Below are 23935 nucleotides of genomic sequence, written 5' to 3'. Positions count from 1 at the left end.
TATTGAGCCCCATGAAGGCATGACTCCAGGGGGCGCCCAGGTTGGCCCAACGGATGCCGCTAGGGGAAAAATCTTCCTGCCACCGTGCATGTGCATGCGCACACACCTGATTGGAATGGGCATGAATAACACATCTCAAAGAACAACAGTTATGAGAAGTGAGTAACCGTTTTGGGGTTTTTTGACAGAATAGGAATGTCAAGAATTTGCCCGTAGCTTATAAAGTGTTTTTGGAGCCTTTGGGATGACAGATACTATAGAAATATAAAATATTGCCATTAGAAGTCTTTTTTTACTCCAGAGACCAATATTTTAACTTTTAAAATATCAGCCCAATTTTAAAAACAAAAAACCCCAACTACAGTTTCAAAGAGCTATTCTTTATCCTTTTAATGCTATTATTGAAGATTCTTTAGGAAGAAATTAGTACTTGAAAATCAGTTGGGGAAAAGACATCCTTTGAGGAGGAGTTGTTATTACCTAATATATTGTGCCTAAAGGCCCCAATGCAGTCATGAGACCTCACTATATGCATGTATAAGACAAAGACCATCCTTGTCCTAACTAGAGATAGTGGGCTGGTCCAGGTCAGCATATGTAAGTTTGTCTCTATGATTCCATTATATGATGCATGTTTATAGTGTTTGGACTTGTCTGTACTTGAAAGTTAATTCGGATTAAGGTAGGGTGTGAATTTAGAGAACAATTCCTATTCCTAAATAGCTCCATGTGTGTACACTTTTATTCTGGAGTCCATTTTGTTGATTCAGCTAAATCTTACATGCACGCGCACACACACACACACACACACACACAAAAATTGCAGCACTGAAATAATAAATCCACTATAAACTCCAACAATAGAACTAAACTCATACTGGCATATGTATTAGCTTTACAGACTTCCATTTTGAATGACGTAAAGACGAGTCCTGTACTGTCGAACGTAAACATCAGCAGAGATGGGACATTGCAATTCCAACTGCCATGGTGCGAAGTAGTTGTCAGCTCTGTCTAATGCCCTTTGGATGATCACATGGTAGAGGATTACAGGTACAAAAAAGGAACTATTTCAGTCCCTATCCAGTTGCAGTCAGTGCAAAACTCTGTAGACTTCAGTGGGAGCAGGATTAGGCCCTATACGAGGATGAGACCTACTAAGTGCTTTAATTGATTACAACCTGACAATTCTGCAGAAGTTCAGTATTTCCTTGCAATGATTTAATTTGTTTAAATGTCACCTGTATAAATGGCAGGGGCTATTGGTTTCTTGACAGTGTTGTTGGCACTTTATCAAAGTCAGATGTAGCATGGACTTGCCTAGCAAAATTAAGAGTTGTGAAAGGTGGAGCTGGCACATGAAATGTTACCTCTTATTGTATAGTTAAGAAATTTCCTTCACTATGTTACTTAATCCCAATTTAGACGAAGAAGGATCTTAAGACATAGCATCTGTATAGGAGACGCTTGTTTGCAGCAACACTTTGTAAGAGCAACCACTGCTTATGAGCAACATTTCCCCTGGGAACATGTTTCCTACTGTGAATTGTCAACACTCCCCATAATAGCAACAGCCGCTTAGGAGCAATGTAGCAAAAGGACACCGATATGTTGCTACTTATGAGTGTCTGCTGTACTAAAAGTTTACTTGTCAGAGTTCATGACCCATGTAGACAAAATAAGATACTAAGTTTCTGCCTTCTACTACTACCAGAAGCAAAGAGAGACCATGCAAAGCAGGGGCACCTCAGAAAATGTTTCCATGGTACATGGTGTCTATCCCTTTGGGGCCATCTCCACTGCAGCTGCTGACCCCCCAGCACCTCGCCTGCTGAGTCCATGCCATGTTTATTCCCCACCACCCAGCCTGACCTGCCCAGGTGCAATGTCACTACGCATCCCTGACAGGGGACACAGGCTACTGGATGCAGGATGAGGCCTGGCAGGCCCCCAGGAGGGAGCCCAGAGCAGGAGCTGGCCTTATGGCAGCAGACAGGAACAGCAAAGCTGGCCACTCCACCCACAACTGTGCCCCCTCAGGTTTGGCTCCATGGCCCCTAAGTCATGATGGGGGACCAGCAGGGCCAGAATTGATGAGTGATGTGACCTGGTGCATGGGGATCACAACACCACTCATTTCATGTTGGCCCTCTGGCCCCTCCTTTATGACAGAGGACCATCAGGGCCATACCTGAGTGGGTCGACAAAAAAACAGAGGGATATCTCCTAAGCTTTTGCCAAGCTGGTCTCTTTATCTCAGTCTCAACTCAGACTGCACATTCTCAGAGAATGATTCACAGTGTGGTCGATTCCAATTTCTTCAGGGTACAGAAAGCAAAGCATCCATTTCATTACAGGTGGCCCCTTTTCTTTCTTCATCCCACCAGACTCCTTTGCTTGCTTTTTCTTTCCTCTTCACTCAATCTGAGCTAAAATCAGCACAGAGATCAATGAGACAAAATATAGATAATTCCAGCATTTGAGTGTAGGAAGGATATGGCATGAGATGCCAAAAAGAATAAGACAGTTTTCTGTAAAATTCTTACTCCTTCACTGATTTATTTTGGTTGGTCTTGATCCTCCTTCCTAGTACAATCCTTTTCAGAATAGTGCAGCTGTTTTCTTGTTGACTCTTGGTATTTGTTTTTCCCTCCTCCTTCATCAACCAGTATTGTACCCATCCTCCTCCTCTTCCTGTCCAAGAGCACAAGGGAACCAAGAGTGGAATGGAGCATTTTCTTTCTAAAAAGTGATCCTGTAAAAATTATCTCTTGAAGTTCCGCACTTATTGTCTCTCAGGGTATGTCTACACTGCAATTCAACAGCCCCATAGCCTGAGCCTCGCAAGCCCAAATCTGCTGGCACGGGCCTGCCACAGGTGTTTAATTGCAGTGTAAATGTAGCCTCAGGGACTCAAGATCAAATCTGTTCAGTTTGCAGTTGAAAAGAAGTTTTTCCTAACTGCCAGCACCCTCAAATACATCCTTCTTTCTGAAAATGAAGATGGTTGGTTTTGTTTTTTTGGCTCACATATCAGCCACAATAACGGTTCTACATTTGGAACCTGGATAAGAGCTTCAGCACAAACTTAAAAAAAAAAAAATCCAGTTCACTCTCCCCAGCTGCAGAACTAAGAGGAATAAAGAGTAGGAAATGCTTATATTTGAAGTAAAGTAATCGTGTTGTACTCTAAATGCACCTAGAGGGTAGATTTTTTTGATTAAGAAGGCACTGTTTTTGTCTAGTCACTTTTTCTGATCATGACAACACTATAAACACAGTTTGGTTTAGTTCAGTGGTTCCCAAACTTTAACAACCTATGAACCCCTTTCACTAAAATGTCAAGTCTCGCAAACCCCCTCCTAAAAATGCATATTTCCAGGGATTTTCTCGTTTACCCGATATAAATTATAAAAGCAGTGATCTTGGAAATATAAAATTTGTTTTATGACATGCTTATTACACACTATTTATTATTAAGTGTCCCTGGCCTCTGTTTGCCAGAAGCTGGGAATGAGTGAAAGGGGATGGATCACTTGATGATTACCTGTTCTGTTCATTCCCTCTGGGGCACCTGGCACTGGCCACTGTCGGAAGACAGGATACTGAGCTAGATGGACCCTTGGTCTGACCCAGTAGGGCCATTCTTATGTTCTCATTTATCATTATAGTATTTTGATTACATTATGAAAATGGCAACACTCTTCCAAGATCTCACTTCCGTAGCTTGTATCGCTTTGAATAAGCCTATTATAAGACAAGGCACCTATGTTTCATCAAGAAGTATCAGATGTGAAACAGCATGAAGGTATTTAAGAAGCCAACTCCAAGAGTTCCTCCTACACAAGCATTCAGATCTTGAGCAGTTCAGACAAACAACGCACGTTACAACAAAGCTTAAACTTGTTCGTCATAATAATTTTAAAAACAATACTAGCTGCCTATTTAATTTTAAAAACAGCAAAAAATATCCACCTCCCTTTCCATTTCTTATAAGGAGTCTTGAAGTTTAAATGTCCTCAGTGTGATAGATATGCTTGCTTTGATCCTCTTAGCTCTTGGAAGTCCAGGGGTTCCGGGCTGCTGGCCCCTTGCTGCCTGGGGCCCCTAGGGACAGCTCTGTCCGCCATTAGGGACTTTTTTTCCGAGAATCACCTGTAATATTTCATGAACCCCCAGGGGTTTACAAACCCCAGTTTGGGAACCACTGGCTTAGTTGTAGGGCATGTCTGCCCTTTAGCGCCCCCTGTAGATATTTGGGCTTGGGCTGGGACCCCACAAGGCGGGAGGGGTCCCCCTCAAACATCTACATCACAGTTTTACAGCCCTACAACCAGAACCCTGTGAGCTCAAGTTAGTTGACCTGGGCCAGCCATGGGTGTTTAATTGAATTGTATACAATACCTTAAGTCACAATCAATCCTTCAATACTAACTCTGGGACACCAGGCACAAAGCTCCCATTAATGTCCATGGCAGGTTCTATGCGTGGAACAAAAGGAGAATATACCATAGAGTTATGAATTGTATATCACAATTGCTTCAACAGTCTTTTCAGAATTTGTGGTGCTTTATAAAGATTACTATTTCTGTTAAGCCATACCTGTTTTTGATAGGCCCTACTTAGTGGTATTTTCACCACCATAATGAATTTAATATTTTATAGTTCTGGGTATCTTGTGGCTAACTAATGTTGCCAGTTTTCATGATTTTATCACAAGTCTTGTAATGTTTGGTAGCTTGGTTTTTTTTTAAAGTCCAGCTGCTGGAATCAAGAGATTGCATGAGAATCTTCTGCTTTCATTTTCACAAAAATAAGTACGTTTCTAGGTGTCATGGTGTGGAGAAAAGCTTGAAATGTGAAGCAAATGCAGCCTGGAGCCTCAGAAACCAGAAAGAAAACAATAAGCACCCCAAATTTATTGGATTATTTTTTTAATCCCATGATTTTAAAGCCAATCTTCTGATATCTTCTGATGGTCGGCACTATATTCGGAGAATTTATTATTGCTGGGAAGCAGAGATAACCATATAGCCAAATCTCTTATTAAATGGTTAAGTTCTCAGAGATAAAGGAAAGCCTCTTGATTGGTCCTGCTGAGTTTTCCATTTTCCAATTCTGCTCTACAGCCTAGTTTGATGTATTTAGTCATGTGTACAGTGCTTCTGCTTTTCCTCTCAAGCTTTTAGAATAGGATCATGGGAGGAAACCATCAAATGATCTTATTGTGTGCTCCCAAAGCAGAGGTTTGGACAGGCAAAAAACTGTGAAGTTTTGGTTTAAAAATAATACATTTCTTTTATATCTAGTTTTAAGCACCCATTACCCAAAACAAAAGAATTAGACACTGTACATAAAGCAATTCAACAATTTTAGTAAAAGCTGGGCCCAGTGAACCAGCAGCAAACCCCCAGCAAAGAAACCATTCCATTTTAGGTTTCAAGGAGGATGAAAAGTAGAAGTAGATGATGAAAGCATGGTGGAGCTGCCACCTTTTAGAGCTCAGGAGTAAACCCTCTTATTATGTCATTGTGCACCTCAGCCAGATATCCAAAGGCGGGGGAAGTATATAGGACCCAAAATATTATCAACCCAGAAACTTTAAGTGCCTCCACCTATCACACACCAGCCTATATATACATTATTAAACACCAGTCTGGGGGGTGAATTGAAGATCTTTTGGCAGAGTGATGTGGTGCCATGTAACCAGTTAGAGTTTAGGTCCCTAGAGCATAGTCTGGCAAGATGTGACTCTCTGGTGGGCCTCCCTGGCAAATGGATGGACTGGCATCCACTGATTCCAGAAAGAGATGCATCCAGCTCTGTTCCACTGGCAGGTCAAGATTCACCAATATGCCCCTACAGCTTTGCGGAGCATATTGATGAATCTGTCCCACAACCTTTAAAAAGGATCAGGTGGGCAGAAAGGGGAAAAAAGGAATATAAAGGGAGGGAAAAAACAGAAGAAGAAACAAGACACTATAGTGGGACTTGCTGCTATTTAAAAGATAGTTCAGTTTTCCCCTGCCCTTTTAGTTTGTGCAAAGTTTATTGCGTAGCAGCACGTATATGTAAAAGATATCATTAGAGACCAATCATTAAAGGGGAGAGAGAGTGCAGTCAAGATGCTCTTTTAATAAAACTGTGTATGCGTGTGTATTAGCTGTGGGCTATATGGACTAGCTCTTTATGGAGAAACCCATTTTATTTCTCAATGGTTCCTGAATCTTTACACTGGCATTTGTCTGTTTCTTGAAAAGAGAGAGTTGTGTTTTTTTTTAAATAAAATGTTTTATGCTATTCTTCTTGAGCTGATACACTTTTAAAATAGTCTGTGACTAGCAAAATCAAACCCTTAGCAGCAAATTGTGAAGGATTAAATCTGGGAACATAATATGTCTAGAAACAAAAGGTCATTATTGCTCACATTTCTTCTATTGTTGCAGATTTTGTTAATGTTTATCAATTTACTCCTCTGCTTTAGTTTTCAAATGTTTTAAACAGACAACTAGTTTTGGGATTTAAAAGAACTAAGTGTAACAGAAATTAACAAAACTTAACATGAATAGATATGTTTTTCTTGATGTTTTCTTTTAAAACATGTCAATAAAAATTTAAAAAAACAACAAAAAAGCAAATCCAACATGCCTATACATTCCCAGAGTTGCTGGAAGCCCAAACACAACAGCACTGCATGGAAGTGTGACAACAAGGAAGTAAATTGGACTCTTGTTTATTGGTAATGAAGTAGTATTTATTTACTATTTTCTTTATATTGTAGTAATCCTCAGAGATCCCAGTCACAATTGAGGCCTCACTGTGCTAGGCACTGTACAAACAGATGTGAAGATGCAGTCTCTGACATGAAGTGTTAGAGTCCAATCCTGCAACCATTGCTGGGGTGCAGGCTTAAAACCATGAATTGTTCCAGTGGCATGTGTGGGCCAGATCCTTGACTGGTGTAAATTGTCACAGCTGTATTTAAGGCAAACACCTACTTGCGTGCATAACTTTATTCAGTCCTTAGCTTTCATGCTCAGTTCTTTAAACACACGTGAGTAGCAACACTGAGCCAGAGTGACTTCAGTGGAGCTCTGACGATTGATACTATCTGAGGATCTGTTCAGTGTTTTCATTCACATGAGCACTGGAGGACTGAGCCCCCAGGCTTTCAAGGATCAGGACCTGAGACGACAGGTGGCACACAAAAGGTGGGGATAGATGGAATCAATCAAATATATATAACTTTGCATGCTATATAAAGAGAAACTCACCAGTTGCCTAGTCTGAAATGCAGACAGTTAATGCTGTGTTTCCAAATTTCCAAATCTAATGATATTTAATGTTTTTCTTAAAGCTCCAGCTGCTGGAGTCCTGTGATTGTGTAAGAAGCTCAGCTTTCTCATATTTGTGTGTGTGTGTATATATATAAATATGAAGTAACTTTCTAGCTTTCATGGTTGCAGAAATAAAATTGAAAATGTGACCTCTAAAGGCTCAAAACCCAAAAAACAGATAAAAATAACCCAATGTTTGTTATTTTTCAGACTTATGATTTCTAGATCAATCTCATGAATATTATGGGATTCATGATTTTTTAAAACTTTGATCTGGCAATACTCTATAAATGGTGAGAAGTAAATTTGATTACAAAAATACTTTTAGCTTGAATAATTGATGATACTATTAGTTGAACATCTGAGGAATTTTTTCTATGAGTATTGTGTTGATGGTGTCCCTTTAAATATTGTTTATAGTCCTCTTGCATTGTAAGACAGTTGAATATTTCAAAATCTGGAACAAGGGAGGATTTGTAGAAAATCTTGTGTCTTTGGCCAATTAAATGGTACCTGGTGTCCCTGGAGTGGGAGCTATCAGCTTCATTCTCATCTCTCTTCTTAATGAATGAATAAAAGGGAAAAAAAAGATTTCACTGAAGAGCTGTAGACCTTGGACTGTGCTTCTTTACTGTAGTTGCAGAGCTCTATAGGTAACCAGCTTTAGAAAACACATAGGTAGCAATGGAAATAGTAGCAATTGATCTCTATGCGTAGAAATAATTGCACATATTCATTAAAATATTTACATAGTATAATCTAATTATGCAATTTAATCTCCCAATTTTTTTTAGATTTGCAATAGTAATGCTCCTTTTACTTACACACACACAAGGCATGGGGGAGGATTTCAATCTAGTTCTTCATTCACTCACTGGATCAGTTTGAAAGTAATCCCGGATGCTGATTTCCAGGATCAGAGAGACTGGTGGTCTATTTTGAGATTTGTACACTTGATACATTTTGTAAGTCTCTTATTTTGAAAAGTAACTTGACTACTGCGGCCCCTCATAGATAGGGCCCTACCAAATTCACAGCCATGAAAAACGGGTCACAGACCGTGAAATCTGGTCTTTTGTGTGCTTTTACCCTATGCTTTACAGATTTCACAGAGGAGACCAGAGTTTCTCATATTGGAGGTCCTGACCCAAAAGATTTGCAGGGGCATCACAAGGTTATCTTTTGGGGGGGGGGGTCGCAGTATTGCCACCCTTACTTCTGCGCTGCCTTCAGAGCTGGGCAACTGGAGGGCGGCAGATATTGGCCGGATGCCCAGCCCTGAAGGCAGCGCTCTGCCAGCCTCAGCATAGAAGTAAGGGTGGCAATATCAGACCATGCCACCCTTACTTCTTCACTGCTGCCTTCAGAGCTGGGCGGCTGGAGAGTAGCAGCTGCTGACTGAGGGCCCAGCTCTGCAGGCATCAGCACAGAAGTAAAGGTGGCAATACCATACCGTGCTCTTTACTTCTGTGCTGCTGCTGGCAGTGGCTCTGCCTTCAGAAGTGGGCTCCCAGCCAGCAGCCACCGTTCCCCAGCTACCCAGTTCTGAAGGCAGCGCCGCCACTAGCATCAGTGCAGAAGTAAGGGTAGCAGTACCGCAACCCCCCCCTACAATAACCATTTGACTCTCCACAACTCCTTTTTGGGTCAGGACCCCTACAATTACAACACCGTGAAATTTCAGATTTAAATAGCTGAAATCATGAAATTTACAATTTTAAAAATCCCATGACCTTGAAATTGACCAAAGTGAACCGTGAATTTGGTAGCGCCCTACTCAGAGATGAGACAAGAGCTGATTTGCAGGCTGGATGATAGATTCTGGACCTTGAAAGGACAACTTAGTACTCAGTTTGCACCCCTCTGGAGATTTATTGGTTTATTGGGTTTATTTAAAGGTTGAAGTTAGTTGCTGGATTGCTTGCTTAGCTTGTTTTTGACTTCCCAGATCTGTAAGAATCAGTGAAGAAGCATAAGGTCTGTGTGCCACAATGAAGCATATGGAGAGTTTGTGCAATATCTTCTTGTGAGGAAAGCAGTTAAATAAGCTGGTGATTCACTGCTCTCTCTTTAGAAGGTTGCTCTTTGCAAGGCTTCTCCTTATGTAAGGAAACCACCTCCTGATGCACACAATCAAAATTCCCCTCTTAATAAGAGATACTCCATTATAACACCCCCAATGTTTGGCTCCTCGCCATCCCATAACTTGTTCTTGACATCTATCTATTGCCTAATGTGATAGCCCACACAAGGAGTTAATTCCAGAAGGAGTACATAATGAGAAACTGCAGCTCTCCAAACTTCTGAAGAGCAGATTAATGAGAAGGAGGAAAAAACCCAAACCCACAACCCTTTCTCCCCAAATGACAGGGATGGAAAGCCCACACCTAAACAACTTTAAAGTTGCCCTTTGTTTTCTTTTACCTACCATTTCCCCCTCTGTTTTACCTGCACTGAAGTTGGTATTTATTTTTTGTTGGGTTTGAGATATATTTGGACACCATGTTAGGCTACCAGTGTCTGAATAGCTGAAAGTTACCTGAAAGGCTGGAGAGTGTGCTGAAATTACACATGTACCATCCACTCCTGCATATTGCCCTGCAATCCTGCTTCAGTGTTTGGCTCAAACAGTAAGGAGGGCAATTAAAATGCAAAGGTTTGAGAACAATAAGAAACTTTTTACAAATCTTATAAATCTTAAAGGCTTGATAGTCGCAGCAAACTTAAAAGTCCAGCCCTGCTTCCATTTGGCATTTCTAATACTCATGACAAATTCAAATTAGAAATAAAGCACAAATGTTTAACAGTGATTAACCATTGGAACAAACTACCAAAGGAAGTGGTAGAGATTCCTTTTTTTTTTTTTTGATGTCTTCAGATCAAGACTGGATGCCTTCTAGAAAATATGCTGTAGTCAAACACAAATCAGAGGGCTCAGTACAAGGGTAATTGGGTGAAATTTAAAGGCCTATGATATAGGGGAAGTCAAACTAGATGGTCTAGTTCAGTGGTCTCCAATCTTTTTATTCACAAGATCACTTTCTGAATTTAAGTGCAACCCAGGATGTACCCTGCCCCTTCCCCGAGGCCCCACCCCACTCATTCCATTCCCTCCTCCTTCTGTCGCTTGCTCTCCCCCACCCTCACTTTCAGCAGGCTAGGCCAGGGGGGTTGGGGTGCGGGCTGTAGGCTGGGGCCGAGTGGTTAGGAGTGTGGGAAGGGGCTCCGGGCTGAGCCTGGGGTTGGGGTGCAGAAGGGGTTGAGGGGTGCGGGCTCTGGGAGGGAGTTTGGGTGGAGGAGGGGGCTCTGGGCTGGTCAGAGTGTTGGGGTTCAAGAGGGGGTATGGGGTACTGGCTCCGGGAGGGGGCGCAGGGCTGGGGCAGGGGGTTGGGGTATGGGAGGAAGTATGGGATGCAGGAGGGGGTGTGGGGTGCAAGCTCCGGTCGGGTGGCACTTATCTCAGGCAGCTCTCCGTCGGTGGCGCAGTGGGGCTAAGATAAGCTCCCTGCCTGCCTGCCTCGGTCCCCCGTCGCTTCCAGAAGTGGCCAGCACACCCCTGTGGCCCGGCGGAGAGGGGCACATTGCTCCGTGCGCTGCCCCTCCCTGCAGGCACCGCCCCCACAGCTCTCTTTGGCTGGGAACGGGGAACTGTGGCCAATGGGAGCTGCGGGGGCTGTGCTTGCAGGCAGGAGCAGTGCGTGGAGACGCCTGGCCTCCCCTGCCCCAGGGCATCAAGGGTGTGCTGGTTGTTTCTGGGAGTGGCCTGGGGCCAGGGCAGGCAGGGAGCCTGTCTTAGCCCTGCTGCGCCACTGGACTTTTAGTGAACGGAAATCGCAATCGACTATCAGAGGCTCAAAGATCGACCAGTTGATCATGATTTACCAGTAGGTAACCACTGGTCTAGTAATTCCTTCTGGCCTTAAAATGTATGAATGGGAGCAGGAGCAGGCCCCTGTTTTTTTGTTTGTGTTCCTCGTCTTTATTACCTACATGCTGTCTTGATACCCTTTACGTGGATGAAAATCCTTTTAGTTCTATCATGATCTATGGATACGCCTAGCATCAATAACTCTTCAAAGTCTCCTCACTGTGTCTGTCACAGGAACCTCCTCTTAGCAGCCAGTGCACCTACATTCTCCTGGTTTGTTCCCAGATTTTATTCTTACCTCAAAAGCTGTAAAGACACATTCTGTGATAAGAGGAAAAGAGTCTCCGAAGACAGTTCACCAGTGAGCAATGCATCTTATCGAATGCTTAATACAATGACACCGGCATGCTTTCCTCTGACTCCGCTCATGATAAACTGTTCATTGGATATAGATTTAGTGTAACCGTGAAAGGTTCTTTATTTATACACCATTAGTTAATAGAATCGGTTAACTTTACATTAGGCAACAACAGCCCACAAGTGCAGGTCCGATTGTGCACTCCCTATGCTGGCAGAATTCCCACTGAAGTAATTGTCAGATGGCTTAACCAAGAGAATTTGACTCTCATGTGCATAGTGAGAAAGGTGCAAGGTAAAACTGCACAATGCTGTTGGTACTAGACTCCTAAGCTCCTTGAGCCGCATTCATCCCTAACCTGTGATGACACTGGTTCAGGTATTGAGAGGGCAGGCAGTGTGCTTCTCTGATTGGCTGTGGTGAGCTCATTTGGTCCCTGACACAGGTCGAAGCAGCAACAAGTTACAGCGGCCTGTATGAGCCCAGTATCCAGATTTATTATAATTGCCATTAGCTGACACACACACAGATGGTGTCACCATCCTTATCTATAGGGGGAAAGATTTCTGGTACTGGAGGGCTCTTTAACCTAGCAGGAAAAGGCATAACAAGATCCAGAAGTTGGAAGCTGACTCGAGACAAATTCAGACAAGGAATAAGATGCAGTATTTTAACAGTGATAGTAATAAACCATTGGAACAACTTACCTTAGGATGTGGTGGACTCCATCACTTGGTGTCTTTAAACAAACACTTGATTTCTGTTTGAAAAAAATGCTTTAGCTCAAACAGATGTTATGGGTTTGATGCAGCTTCATTCTCATTTCTCTTCTTAATGAATGAACGGTACTGGGTGAGGTTCTATAGCCTGCGTTATTCTGGAAGTCAGAGTTGATGATCTTAATAGTCCCTTTTAGCCTTAAAATGTATGTGTCTGTCATATACTCTCCAGCAGTCATTCCAGAGTCATACAGATGCCATATCACTGGACCTTTCCCTACATACAGAGGCAGAATTCTAGGGCCAAGTTCTAGGAGGAGTTTTGGTACTGTTGTGATAATTGGTTTATAACTTTTTCCTGTTTACGAATTTACCATGGAATTTACCAGGTCAACTTCTTTTCAATAAAGAATGTTATAAATAAGTGCAAGAGAACCAGACAAAGAAACTGGATTAGATTCATCAGTATGAATAGGATTGTCTAAATAATCCAAGGACTCTTGAAATTATGCTTTTTAAAAACAGATGCTGTAAAGCTGGAAGTTAATGAACTCAAATTGGTGTGTCAGATATTAGACCTAACTGGTGCACAAAATGAGGGGATGGGCCACTCCACCCACCATTCCCTTTGTAGATCCTTAAAGAAAGAGACTTTTGACGGGGGTGGGAAACAGAGAAGAACAGACGAAAGAGAAAAACAGACAGAGGCTACTGGAACGAACTTCACCTTCAGGGCTGCCATCCCCACCATTTCCTGGGACCCCAGGCTTTCTTTGTCCTTATCCTCGGAGTTGTCCTGACCAGATCAGGCCAGAAAGAGACATCCAAATGACATTACCACTCTTCCCAGCTCCGGCTAAATCCCAAACTCCACCTGGGATGAAATGAGATCAGATTTTAACAGCAGCATCAGCAACAGCTTCAGCCCATCTAACCAAGGGATCTGCCAAATAGAAATATTCTGTGCCTCATCTTATTCCTGTTGAAGTCAGTGGGAATCTTACCATTCATCAGTATGAATAGGATTGTCCCTTTTATGGGAAATGCCCTTTTCAGGGGCTGTTTGGCTTCCCAGTGAATCGGTGCTTCTAAATGTTTAAAATGAACCCCTGTTATATTGAAGGAAGGCAACATAATTGACTTCTTGTGTTCCCAAAGGTACCAGGCCCATTTCCTACAGTGTCAGTCACTTTAGTTGGCATTCAGTTGAAAGAAATCTGTCAATTTGAGACTTTCCTACTTCAGCAGGGAAAGGGTTAAAGCTGCTGCTTTTTCAATATTTCTGCTTGAATAAAATCTGGTAGAAAAAGTTTCTTTCATATTGCAAAGACCTTTAGACATCACATGCGTGATTAAAAAAAAAAAAAAAAAGGTTGTGGCATCTAATTGTTCATTCATGATGGTGTGAATGCAAATCTTTGTTGCCATGAACCCTCTCTTGCTTGATTATGTCTTGTTGACATGCTCTTTGCCAGGATACAGTTTGTCTGGATCACTATGATCCATCTCCTTCCTCGCTGTAAAAATCTTTGTTTATAAGGTTATGCCCAAGCTTCTTAACTCAATGTGAGAAAGCATGAGAACATCAACCTTTCTCATAACTGAAATCCTTCAGGCCATGTGTCATTCTTGCATTACATTGTACTGCTTTCCTAGATACGTGAGCCAATATTCTAGGTTGCACCAAAAAGTACATGTGTATCTCACATGCACTTCTTAGATATTTAAAGGATCATGATCTTTATGTACCCTGATTGGATCATTCCTTATCACTTGTTTTGCATTTTGCCTTTAAATTAAATGTAACTTATAAATAGAGTCTCCGATCTCATTCATTTAGACCAATAATAAAATTACTATGTTAAGTTCAAACTAAAAATCTGACAAATTGTCAGAATGAGGAAGAAAGAACATAAGAAGGAAGGATGGTCTTCTAGTTAAGGCACTGGACTGGGAATGAGGAAATGTGAGTTCAATTATTGGCTCTGCCAGAAATTTCCTAGGACTGATTTCCCAGTTTAATGCCTAGCTGAGAATCTGTGCATACACATGACTTACATGTCCCACTTAATCTCTCTGTGCCTCAGTTCTTCATCCATAAGGTAATGGTGTTGTAAAGATAAGTAATTAATGTTTATGAGATGCTCAGGTTGAAGTAATAGTGGCTATCTAAATACCTAGATAAGTAGAACATGATGGAATTTCTGAGACACCATTTTATTTAATCCTGTTTGTGGAGTTCAGAACTCTCAGAATAGCACATCTCAGATATTCTCATATCATATGTGCTTGCAGTATTTAGGAACATAGAACTGGGAGGAATCTCCTGGGCCATCAAGTCAAGTTCCTTGCTACCAGAGGCAACCCCATCATAGAAATGTAGGGCTGGAAGGGACCTCAAGAGGTCATCAAGTCCAGCCCCCTGCTCTGAGGCAGAACCACGTAAACCTAGACCACTGATGTTTGTCCACTCTCTTAAGAACCTCCACCGATGGGAATTCAACAACCTCCCTTAAAAGCTTATTTCAGGGCTTAATTACCCTTATAGTTCCTAATATCTAAACTAAATCTTACTTTTTGTCTGAGCATCAGTGGACATTGAACAATTGACCAACATCTTCTTTATAATAGCACTTAATGTATTTGCAGACTTTCAGGTCCCCCCTCAGTCATCTTTTCACAAGATTAAATGTCCAGGTTTTTTTAACCTTTCCTCATAGGTCAGGTTTTCTAAACCTAGTATCATTTTTGTTGCTCTCCTCTGGATTCTCTCCAGTTTTTGTCCATGTCTTTCCCAAAGTGTGGTGCTCAGAATTGGACACAGTACTGCAGCAGAGACCTCCTGAGTGCCGAGTAGAGCCGGACAATTACCTCCTGTCTCTGACATACAACACTACTGTTAATACACCTCCAGAAGGATATTAGCCATTTTGCAGCTGCATCATATTGCTGACTCCTGTTCCATTTGTGATGGAACTATAACCCCCAGATCCTTTTCAGCAATACTACCAGCTAGCCAGTTATTGCCCACTTTGTAGTTGTGCATTTGATTTTTCCTCCTAAGTGAATATAGTCATCCTGTACTCCTGTTCATCAAATAATTGTGTTCATAAATTTATGAAGCTGCATCTGAAAACCAGTTAGGTTGGTTGTCCCTGCTATAAATGTGGCATAACATAGTGAGTTAAACATACAATGGCAGCCTTACTTTCAAATCTTATTTTTCTGTTTTGACTCAGATTCTTGAAGTTGTTTAAATGCAACTTCTTTGTACTGAATTTGTTTACACAGTCATTTAAAAAAAAATCTAGAAAAATTGTTAAGGGGAAGAAGCTTCCTCTCTGTCCCACACATACACACAGCCTCCCATTGATACTTATCCCTTAGCCTAAATTTGGTTTAGTTCTGAAAACTGATGCTGATGCTGGGTTAGAAAATTATAGAGCTACTTTTAGAGCTTTGGGTAGAGTTATTTTTATAAAAATGTTAATACTTTCAGCCTCCTTCTCCACTTGCTCATCCCAGTGTAAACTAAGGGTAACACCATTAAAGTTCATGGAGTTACTCCCATTGAAATGAATGGAGAATGAGGTACAATGACTGTACAAACTGAAGCAGCAGGAGTTTCTTCCAACATTTTGGCCCAGAAATGTTCCAGGCTGGAGGTGTGCCAGACAAATCTGCAGTTCAGAGGCATGCGGGAGCTGCAGAAGCATAAGTCGCAGCAGATGACTAAGCATAAGATCTAAGGTGGTGGTCTTTCCTCTACTGTCTGTCTCCCATGGGAGTAGGTACCTTGTCTCCCATTTATGCCAGCAGAGTGAGTGGGCTGGACACTTATGTGTCCCAATGCAAAGCTCCCCACTGGTTTAGTCTATCTTGTCATGGAGTTAGTTATTCATGAAAACAGTATAATTGCGATTCTGATTTTGGGATCAGTATGCACATCATTCTACAGTGGGCAGAACAAGCCCACTTTTGTTAAGATCACACAACTTTTTTCAGCCTGCATTTCATAAGCCCATATGAAACATGCAAGTATGGCTCTCCATGGTTGTAGATCAGCTATGTGCATATGTGTTGACAGAGCACAGGTTAAACAGTCTTTTTAGACTGTATGTGCTAAGATTTTTCTTACTTTTGCATGGGTGCCACTGTGAACTTCATTATATTCAGATCTTTCATAACACAACCACTCTTTCTCCCTTTATCCTCTAATTAAGAAATCTTTTAAAGCAAATTTTATTTTAAAAGAAAGTGCATCTGAACTGAGAATGTATGTGCCACGTTTCCTCCCCACAGTGTGAACTAAGATGACCAAGTAACAAGTTCTTCTGTTAGGCTTCATTATAGAAATGCGGATAAAGCCTTAACTGCAGCAATGCTGACGGATACTCCTGTAGTAATAAATAAACTGTGTTCACCATAAAAATATAGGAGCTTCACTTGCTTTCTAGCAACCTGTAAATGGAAACTTTCTCCCTTATGGATTTAACCTCTGCTGAACTCAGCACTCCAGGTCTTCTAGCATTTTGCCTATCTACACATTAGATAAACACTTCTGCTTCGCATTGTACCCAATTCTTTCTGAAAGTTTTGATTCAGAATGCATTTCCCTTTATCCCATCATGGCACTATTTTCCTGCAATAATTGTAACCAGTTGAAAAGATATTGTCAACAAACCTGTTTATAGGTTATAATTCCCTTTCCCCCTAAAGTCTGCATTCCTTGAAAACAACTTTTCTTTCAGTGCCTTTTTTCTCCCTTCGCATTTGGCCATCACTTCTTGTTTTTATTGAGTTGGCTTTTTGATGCCTCTGGCAGTTTTTATTTATTTCCTTGTTTGGGCAGCAGTATTTCTGATGATGTCAGCACACCTCTCAGAATAGTGTTTGTTATTTAACTATTGTTACAAAGCCACTGACATTGAGGGCTTGATCCAAAACTCATTGACATGAATGGAAAGACTCCCATTGACATCAATAGGCTTTGGATCAGGCCCGGATGTAGAAACTACTGTTTTGTGTAGATTCGAAAAGAAGACAGGTCCTTTTGTCTTGGGACAAGGGCAATCAAGAAATGTAGGTTATATTTCCAGCTCTATCATTGACAATACTTATAATCTCATTATTGACACACCTTAGCAAAATGCTGCTGTAAATCATTCTGAAAAGAATTTAGCCCAAGATAGAAAGCTTCCTGGCTGAAGAGCAAGTGGGTTTAGACCTAAAAGAGGTACAGTGGAGAAATTATTATATTTGCATGAGCTGTGCAAGAAAATACTGGATAATAATGGGATGGTGAGCCATGTTTTTGTGGATGCCAAACATCACATAGAGATCCAAGAGAGAATTGGACTTATGACTACTACTCTAACGACTCACGGCCACATTTGGAGAAGCAAAGGTGTTACCTTGAAGTATAAAATAAAATTGTTGCAATCTCTTGTCTTCGTCATCTTCCTATATGCTTGTGAGTCATGGACATTAAGGAAACAGGACGTTAGGAAAATTTCTGCCTTCAAATTGAAATGCTACAGTCGATTGTTGTGTGCTAACTGTACCTCACACAGGACCAACGTGGAAATAATTGCCTGAATTTATAGCATGGACGTAGTGATGCCTGAAATCATCAAGACAATCAGATGAAGAAAACTTGAGTTGCAGGATGTGTGAGTGAGATGAGCTGAAGAAGATTGCCAAAGTGTTGCAGAGACTGCTGCCAGAGGCAGGGGGTGCCCTCAGAGAGTGTGGCTGACTGGGAGAGTTGTGGTATGCTGTACTACTCAGGGTTGTGTGTAGACCGCCAAACAAAGAAGAAGATTGCTGGCCAATAATGCTCATGAGTTGTGTTTACTGTTCATTGTGATGTACCCACATGGTGCTTTGTATTATGAAAGAATGTATCACTGAGTTGCTGTGTGACCTTGAGCAAATCACTTCACAGTGTCTCAGTTTCCACATATGTAATATTGGGAGACTGATATTTACACAACTTTTGTGAAGTGTTTGGGGGGAGGGACTCTTCTGATGAAAATTGCTGTACAGTTGCTCCCTGGGTTACGCAAAGATGACTTACGCAAATCCGGACTCAAGGAAAAAGTTCCATAAGCTTTTTTTTTTTTTTTTTTGCGTAATTGTTGGGTATACATTCCCGACTTAGCAAAATTCGACTTACGCAAGACGTTCTGGAATGAAACGCTTGCGTAAGTTGGGGAGAGTCTGTATAAATGAAAAATATTATTAGTAATAAAAACGTATTTTAATAATCAAGGGATGGATTTTTCTTTTAAATGGATGTTGAGAATTCAGAAGACATTCTCTAATAGGCTATAAACATTTTAAGACCAGTAAAATTTTAAATCTGAATTACTTGACGGAGACCCTATAATCCTCTAAGGGTAGAAACGGTAATTTACTTTGTGTCCAGACAGTTTTCAGCCTCTCTACCAAGGCTGCAAGTTATTATGGGTTTTGCTGTGGACAACTGTCTGCCAGAAAGTGGACGGTATTTACACAGGCCGCTGAAGACTCAGCAGATGACAGTAAGTATTGATTTCTGCAAACTTTGACTGGATTCGAATTGGTGGCCTAGAGATGAAAGGTGTCCATCACCTTTTACTAGACTCCCTGGGCCAAGATCCATAGACCTGTGGAATTATTTTTTTGATCCCTTATTTTATCTTTTCACAGTAGCTCCATCACAGTAGATTATGAAACTGGTTAGTCTGTGTATATTTTCTCCCAAGAAGGCCATTGCCATTAGACTTTCCTTTTCAAGTTATTTTTAAGAACTGTGAGTTACGTTAGCTCTTAAAGTGAGGGACTAACAATAGTGGCTAGCAACAGGAATAAAATGAGCCAGTTTTGTGCAAGCAGTCCCACTTTTTGTTTCTAATGCACTCCCTTTCCTTTCCTATGACCCCAGTCAAAGATGTCATTTGATCATATTCTCTTAGTTGCACCAAATGATGTGGTAGCTTTGTAATTTAGATAGTTGGGGCCAAACTCATTCCTAGTGTTAGTGTTGTGCCCAGGATGATTTTGGACCACAGAAACTAGACTGAGACTCATTTTTTTCATTTATGGCCTGACCTGGTGTTTGAACTCAGGTCTCTAGAGGTGAAAGGTTAGTGTGCTGACCCACAGCATCCCCTTCTTCCCAGCATTATGTTTCTTCATAGCAGAAGGAAATGTGTCCCCTTTTACAGAAAAAGCTATGGCAGGGATGAAAATGTGCAAAAAGTAGGCATAGCGAGTCACCAGTCCATTGTTCATAGACCATCATTTTATTTTATTTTTTTGCAGCTATTCTGCAGAATACCTTTTTTCAATAGTAAACCAGTGTGGCACGATAGTGTACCAGGCAGTGTGTTTGAGTGACAGGATGAGGTAGGGTTTGTAATAAGGGTGGCTATGATTTCATGCCCTCCACAGCACACAATGGAAATATATGGCCCAGAAATATATTATTCTCATCTTCAGAGATTCCTATAAACATACCACAGTTATGAAAAAGTTTGCTAAAGTGTCTCTTATTTTCTCTTCTCTTTTCTTTTGTGCCCTTGAATCTTCTCTCTGCATATCCACCGATCTATGTCTCTTTATCTAAGGTTCATAGGTTTATATGGCCCTCACCAGTGTAATATCTAAGTGCCTCACAAGAACAATCAACAAACAACTCTTTTTCTCTTCTCTGCTTGCAGTAGAAGCTTAAAAGCTAGTTTAGATACACACAAACCTTAACTAGCTTCTAGGATTTTCCAGATCATTTCCATTTTATCTGTGAATTGTATAATTTTTCTCCTTGTTGCCATCTTTATTTGTAAAGATAAATGCAAAGTTACTGCATAGTGTCCTTGCTTTCTCCTTATCCTTTGTGTTTATTTCCCTATTGTTGTTTTGAAGTGGGCCAGTATTTTCTTTCTCAGTCTCTCTTCTACATTCCACTTTTTTTTACATTATTTACTGCTGTTGACATGCTCTGCATTAGTTACTGCTCATTACTCTTTTTGGCCCCGTAACAACGCTTTTCAAGTGCTTTCATTTCGTGTTAGAATCTATACTATCTTCCAATAGCCAGCTCCTTTGTTGCTTTGTAATGTACTTTTCCAACATCGATACTGTTCCTTACCTTTATTTTGCTTTAAATACATCCACTTTCATTAGCATTTCATATAAATTGGAATGAAAATACATTATCCCCTTTATTTCTTAAATATATCTTACTTTTCCAACATTTGTTAATTTATTTTGAGAATTAACTCATTCTGATCAGTTGATTGTACTCTCTCCTTCCTCTTAACTCTCATTTAATAAAATATTCTGTGCACATCCTGCTGTATCTGTGATCAATTAATCTTCTAAGTCTAATCAAGTGGTATTATTATTATTTGTGATTTGTAGACTAAAAAAATGTTCAGCTGCTAGAATATCAAATTTGGCTTGCTCATTGTCACTCTTTCTCTTCTCAACCCCCCTCCTCCCCAATCAATTTTTCTGAGTCTCCTTTCTCAACTGTCCATTTCCATGGTATCAAATTAAAACAAAACAAAAACCCTAACTTTATTTTATGTGCTTGGGGCAGAGAAAGAGGAGTGTCATCTAGTGATATGAACACAGGACTGAGAACCAGGAACTCCTGAGTTTTGTAGACCTGACTTTCTATCAAATTTTCAAAAGTAGCCCCTGATTTTGATTGTCCTTGATTTTTTGATAATCCAACTTTGAAACAGCTTGGGCCTGATTTTTAGATGTGCTGGGCATCCACATCTCCTGTTGGCTTCTCTGAGAATAGGATTGGGCTCACTTTTATTGCACAGCCTCCAGGTCTGTTGTATCCTTTCTTCAAACTTAGTCACTAGGTCAAATAAGCAGAGCAATTGTCTTTTGCACTATCTAAAATTTTCCAGTGTTCATCATGTATAGCCCCAGATCAAACGCATTGCAGCAATCCAGTGAGAAGATGACTAATGTAAGGAAGAAAGATGAGGGATTATCTGATGATTAAGACCCTGGCCTGGGATTAAGGAGGTGTGGATTCAATTCCCAGCTCTGCCACTGACTCTGTTTAGACTTGGGAAAGTCTCTGTGTGTCAGTTCCTCATCTGGTAACTGGAGATAATAGCACTTTCCTACCTAACTGGTGTTATTAGAATAAATACATTAAAGTCTGTGAGATGTTCAGAACCTACAATGATAGGTGCCACAGAGATATCTAAACAAATGTCTCTGTCAACCTCTGTATCCCAGAGGAAAGCTCATAATTAGGGCCCTACCAAATGGTCCATATTGGTCAATTTCACAGTCATAGGAATTTTAAAATAATAAATGTCATGGTTTTGGCTATTTAAATCTGAATAGTGTTGTAATTGTAGGGGCCCTGACCCAAAAAGGAGTTGTGGGGGGCTTCAAAGATTATTGTAGGGGCTTCAGAGCTGGGCATCTGGAGAGCGGCAGCTGCTGACCAGGAACCCAGCTCTGAAGGCAGAGCCACCGTCAGCAGCAGCGCAGAAGTAAGGGTAGCAGTACTGCAACACCCCCTACTATCCTTACTTCTGCACTGCTGCTGATGGCTGCACTGCCTTCAGAGCTGAGCAGCTGGAGAGCAGTGCCTGCTGGCTGGGAGCCCAGCTCTGAAGGCAGAGCCGCTGCCAGCAGCAGCACAGAAGTAAGGATGTCATGGTATGGTATTACCACCCTTACTTCTGCATTACTGCTGGCGGGACGCTGCCTTCAGAGCTGGGTGCTCGGCCAACAGCTGCTGCTCTCTGGCTACCCACCTCTGAAGGCAGCACAGAAGTAAGGGTGGTAATACTGCATCCCCTCTAAAAAAAAAAAACCCTGCAACTCCCTTTTGGGTCAGGACCCCCAATTTGAGAAATGCTGGTCTTCCCCAGGAAATCTATATAGTACAGTGTAAAAACACACAAAAGATCAGATTTCACGGGGGGAGACCAGATTTCACGGTCCATGATGCATTTTTCATGGCCGTGAATTTGGTAGGGCCCTACTCATAATCTCCTTGCTAGGTCTAGATGGAGAAAAAGCTCAGGAGCAGTCCTGTATTCTACTTCCTGATGCAGATCTGGGGTCTCTGCTGGTGACTAAGGGGTTCTTTGTGGTGGTTGTCTCTGTGCTGCTGGGTAGCCCTTCTTATTTACTCCTGCCAAGGGCTTCCATAACCACCCAGGGCTAGGGTTGCCAACTTTCTGATGCAGAAAACCAAACACCCTTGCCCTTCGCCTCCTCAGAGGCTCCGGCTCACTCCATTCCCACCCGCCCCACCCTCGCTCACTTGCACATTTTCACCGGACTGGGGCAGAGGGTTGGGGTGCGGGAGAGGGTGAGGGCTCTGGGTTAGGGGTGTGGGCTCTGGGGTGGGGTCAGGGATGAGGGGTTTCGGGTGAAGGAAGGGGATCAGGACTGGGGCTGAGGGATTTGGAGTGTGGGAGGGGGCTCGGGGCTGGGGCAGAAGGTTGGGGTGCGGGGTGTAGACTCTGGGAGGGTGTTTGGATGTGGGAGGGGGCCTGGGGTGCGAGCTCTGGGCAGCGCTTATGTCAGGCGGCTCCTGTGAAGAGGCAACATGTCCCTCCGGCTCCTAGGTTGCAGGGGCAGCTGATGGCTCTGCGCACTGCCACCGTCTGCAGGCGCCACCCCTGCAGCCCAGGGTGGGGGCAGCGTTTAGAGTCCCTGTGTCCACCCCTGCAACTAGGAGCCGGAGGGACATGCCAACCGCTTCCGGGAGCTGCCCGGAGGCTGCCGGCCCTGCTGGCTGTGCTGACTGGAGCCACCAAGGTCCTTTTTCGACCAGGTGTTCCGGTCGAAAACTGGACGCATAGCAACACTATCCGGAGCCTTCCTTCCATGGTAGAAGATGCATCATAAATTATTGTAATGTAGTGTAACCTTGGTTTGGGGGAAAATCTGTCAGATTTACCACTCCACCCCCTTTCTTCGTCCCATGATGGTGGGTTCCTGGGGAGCCAGCACAGATGAGCTTTCATGTGGAAGGAAGGAGGTGCACCCATCCCCCCATTCTCTGTGTTCTCTGGCCAGATCTGCACTCTCAGAATCAGAAAAAAACATGGGGCTGTAATCTCTGATCCTTATCTCCACAAAAGTATCTCAGATTTCCTCTGCTTTATGATATTAAATAAGATTATCAAGAGAGATTAGAGAAACAGCAAGATAATACCATACCGTTGGATTGCCAGTCATAATCCAGATTGCCGAGACAAAGTCATGTGACCTAAACTAGGTTTTAATAATAAAGAAATAACACTTGACAAACAATAGCTAATTAATCCTCACAATACCTCTGTAAGGTCATAGCAAATTATTATCCCCATTTTACAGATTGGGAAATTGAGGTAGAGAGGTAAAGTGACTTGCCCAAGGTCGCAGAAGAATCTACTGTTAGAGATGGGGGTAGAAGGACCTGATTCCAGTTCTGATCTCTGAAGAGAGCTCTCTCTAAGTTTTGCAGCAGGATCTATGGCTCAGGCGCTTTTCTGCACTGAGATCCTCTCAGCACAAGCTGGGTGGAATTCCTGGATTATCATGGTGCATCTGCCCTATTTCCAGTTACCGCTACAGTGGCTTCTGCTGCTCTGAATTGTGACAGCGGGCAGTGATCCCTGAGGTCACTGAT

The 23935-nt window shown here is 42.1% G+C and overlaps 1 protein-coding gene across 5 annotated transcripts in view; it reads left to right on the top strand.

The window, feature by feature from the left end:
* PHF21B (PHD finger protein 21B) overlaps positions 1-23935 on the top strand; it is a 229688-nt gene that overhangs the window by 113507 nt on the left and 92246 nt on the right. Inside the window, exon 1 of one of the 5 annotated variants that reach the window (XM_034783929.1) lies at positions 18720-18827. The exons of the other annotated variants lie outside the window; for them this stretch is intronic. Within the exon in view, the coding sequence (XP_034639820.1) occupies positions 18750-18827 (78 nt within the window). The 5' untranslated portion in view covers positions 18720-18749. Of the gene's footprint in view, positions 1-18719; positions 18828-23935 lie in introns of those variants that run through there. 5 annotated transcript variants of the gene reach the window in all.

Source organism: Trachemys scripta, chromosome 1 (genome assembly GCF_013100865.1).
Source record: "Trachemys scripta elegans isolate TJP31775 chromosome 1, CAS_Tse_1.0, whole genome shotgun sequence".
NCBI classification, from domain to species: domain Eukaryota; kingdom Metazoa; phylum Chordata; order Testudines; family Emydidae; genus Trachemys; species Trachemys scripta.
This window is presented reverse-complemented; position numbering and strand designations above follow the sequence as displayed.